The following is a 2,484-nucleotide window of genomic DNA, read 5'->3' on the forward strand; positions in this document are numbered from 1 at the left end:
GTGTGAATAGTAATGGTAATTCTAGCGCCCTTTTAAATGTCAGATTGACTGAAAGAAAGAAAGTTTATTGTACGGCGTGATGAACACGTGTTTCTTCTGCTGCTGACGGCGGTGGCGGATTGTGTCAGGCAGCAGCTGTTTATACAGCGGCAGAGTTTTGTATAAACGTTTGCAGCATGAATTTGCATAAAGTAGTGCTGTGCACAGTTTTGCTCCATAAAAAGTGGAGGCCTTTTTTGCTTTGCTAATTTCCCACTTTTTTATAGCTGCTTTTCTGTTTGATGGCAGAGTCTGTTGACCTCGAACTTTTTTTTCCTCCCTTTTTCTAATTTGTTTCACACGTTAATTAATCCGCCCGCTTTCCACTTATTTATTTTTGTTCTCTTTTGCACAGTGATTTGATTGCAGAGAGAACTCTTTTTCTTGATCTCTCTTCTTGGCTGCCAACTCTTTACTGTCGCTCATTTATTCGTACCCTTTTTGCCAAGAGTATTTGATTGATAATCACAGCAAATCAAACCATGACCATCGACGCCGAAGCTACCGCCGTTTCCAATGGAAACCAGGAAATCGCCGTCACCAGCACCGAGCTGGTCGTCTTCGACTTTGACGAGACCATAGTCGACTGCAACTCTGACACGTACATCAACGTGCTGGCGCCGGGCGGGACGATTCCGGAGACCATTTGGGCGACCTTCCAGAATGACAACGACTGGACCGCGTACATGCAGGCGGTCTTCCAGTACCTGGGCGCGGCGGGCGTCACCGAGGCGGAGTACCGCCGCTGCCTCGCTACGATGCCCTTTGTGGAGGGGATGAAGGCGCTGCTGGGGCGGCTCGCCTCGGGGCTGGTCGTAAAGAGCGGACAGAAGACGGCCTACGAGGTGATTGTCATCTCAGATGCGAACAGCTTCTTCATCAACTACACACTGCAGGTTCACCAGTTGGATGCTGGGGTGAAGTGAGTTTGAATTTGGCAGTTTTGGGAGTTTCAGGGTTTAATTTGTGTTTTTTCCGTTTTTGCAGAAAGGTCTTCACGAACCCGGCCGCTTTTGACCCCACCACCGGCGTCCTGCAGATGGAGCGCTACCACGAGCAAAATTGGTGCCCCCTTTCCGCGCGCAATCTCTGCAAGGGCCACGTCCTGAAGGAGTACATTGCCAAGCGCGGCGCCGAGGGCGTCCACTTTGAGCGGGTCAACTACGCCGGAGATGGCTCGAATGACCTCTGTCCTTCGCTGAAGCTCGGCCCCCGGGATCGCGTCTTTCCCCGTGTCGGCTATCCGCTGCACAAGCTGACGCTGGCGAAGCAGGCTTCAAAGGAGCTCCAGGCGCCCATCTTTCCCTTTGTCGGGGGAGAGGACATTTGGAAAGTGTTGGTCGCTGGGGATGAGCACCAGTAAGAGGAGATTTTCCGTCGATCTGAAGATGTTTGAAAAACTCGTCTACTTTCGCAACTCCTTTCTCTGTCTCCCTATCAAGTTACTCAAATAGTTGGCAGAATTTGATTAGAAAAACCTCCATTTCTTCCTTTTCACCTTTGGTTCACCGGTGTATTTCCTTTTCCCAATTTTCTTCAGTTCATCAGTTCTCTCATCAGTTCTGTTCGGTTCAGCAGTGCAATTTTGTTTTTACTTTTTTAATTTTACGTTTGAAATTGGTTCTTCTCCTTTTTGCGCTTCCTCCTGCTTTGGTTTTTTTCTTTGTTTCACCACTCTTTCTCAACCCCTTGACCCGGTTTNTTCCTTTTCACCTTTGGTTCACCGGTGTATTTCCTTTTCCCAATTTTCTTCAGTTCATCAGTTCTCTCATCAGTTCTGTTCGGTTCAGCAGTGCAATTTTGTTTTTACTTTTTTAATTTTACGTTTGAAATTGGTTCTTCTCCTTTTTGCGCTTCCTCCTGCTTTGGTTTTTTTCTTTGTTTCACCACTCTTTCTCAACCCCTTGACCCGGTTTGTTTGTTCATCCTTTTTCATCCTCTTTCTTCATCCTTATTCAGTTGCCACTACTTCACTACTACTACTGCTCTATTCCCCCTATGTAACAGAGAAAGAGGTTTAACTTGTGTTGTATTTGAAGAGAAAAAGTTATTAAAATGCAATGTGATATTCTGCTTTATGCTCCTCAAAGTTTGAAGTTCAAACAACGTTAATTTTATTTACATTTTTTGTTTTGTTGAATACAAACAAAGGGGGGGGGTGTTTACTCGTTTGGGATGTCCTCCAAGACAAACACCTCGATGATAGTGTAGGTCATGGCGCCGATGAAGAGCAGCGCAATGGTGGTCACCAGCAGGCTCTTCAGCAGGCAGTCTCGGGTCAGCTCGGGAATGGACGGAAACTTGAAGGATTTTAAGTTCATTTTGAGGAAAAAAAGGTAGATTTAAAAAAGACACTTGTTTTAAAATTTTAAAATGATGCGTAAGATCCACTTTTCCACTTGTCGGCCGTTTGGTCAGAAAGAACGGACAACAGCACAAGCGAGG

The 2,484-nt window shown here is 46.2% G+C and overlaps 1 protein-coding gene across 1 annotated transcript; it reads left to right on the forward strand.

The window, feature by feature from the left end:
* The first annotated feature begins 521 nt into the window (after positions 1-521).
* LOC108353967 (pyridoxal phosphate phosphatase PHOSPHO2-like) lies at positions 522-1,402 on the forward strand. The gene is made up of 2 exons (XM_017605159.1): positions 522-961; positions 1,027-1,402. Exons 1-2 carry the CDS (start codon positions 522-524, stop codon positions 1,400-1,402), a joined length of 816 nt encoding a protein of 271 aa, XP_017460648.1.
* Positions 1,403-2,484: the final 1,082 nt, after the last annotated feature.

This window comes from Rhagoletis zephyria, unplaced genomic scaffold (genome assembly GCF_001687245.7).
Source record: "Rhagoletis zephyria isolate East Lansing unplaced genomic scaffold, Rhagoletis_zephyria_1.1 Rzeph_scaffold_32558, whole genome shotgun sequence".
In the NCBI taxonomy this organism is placed as follows: Eukaryota; Metazoa; Arthropoda; class Insecta; order Diptera; family Tephritidae; genus Rhagoletis; species Rhagoletis zephyria.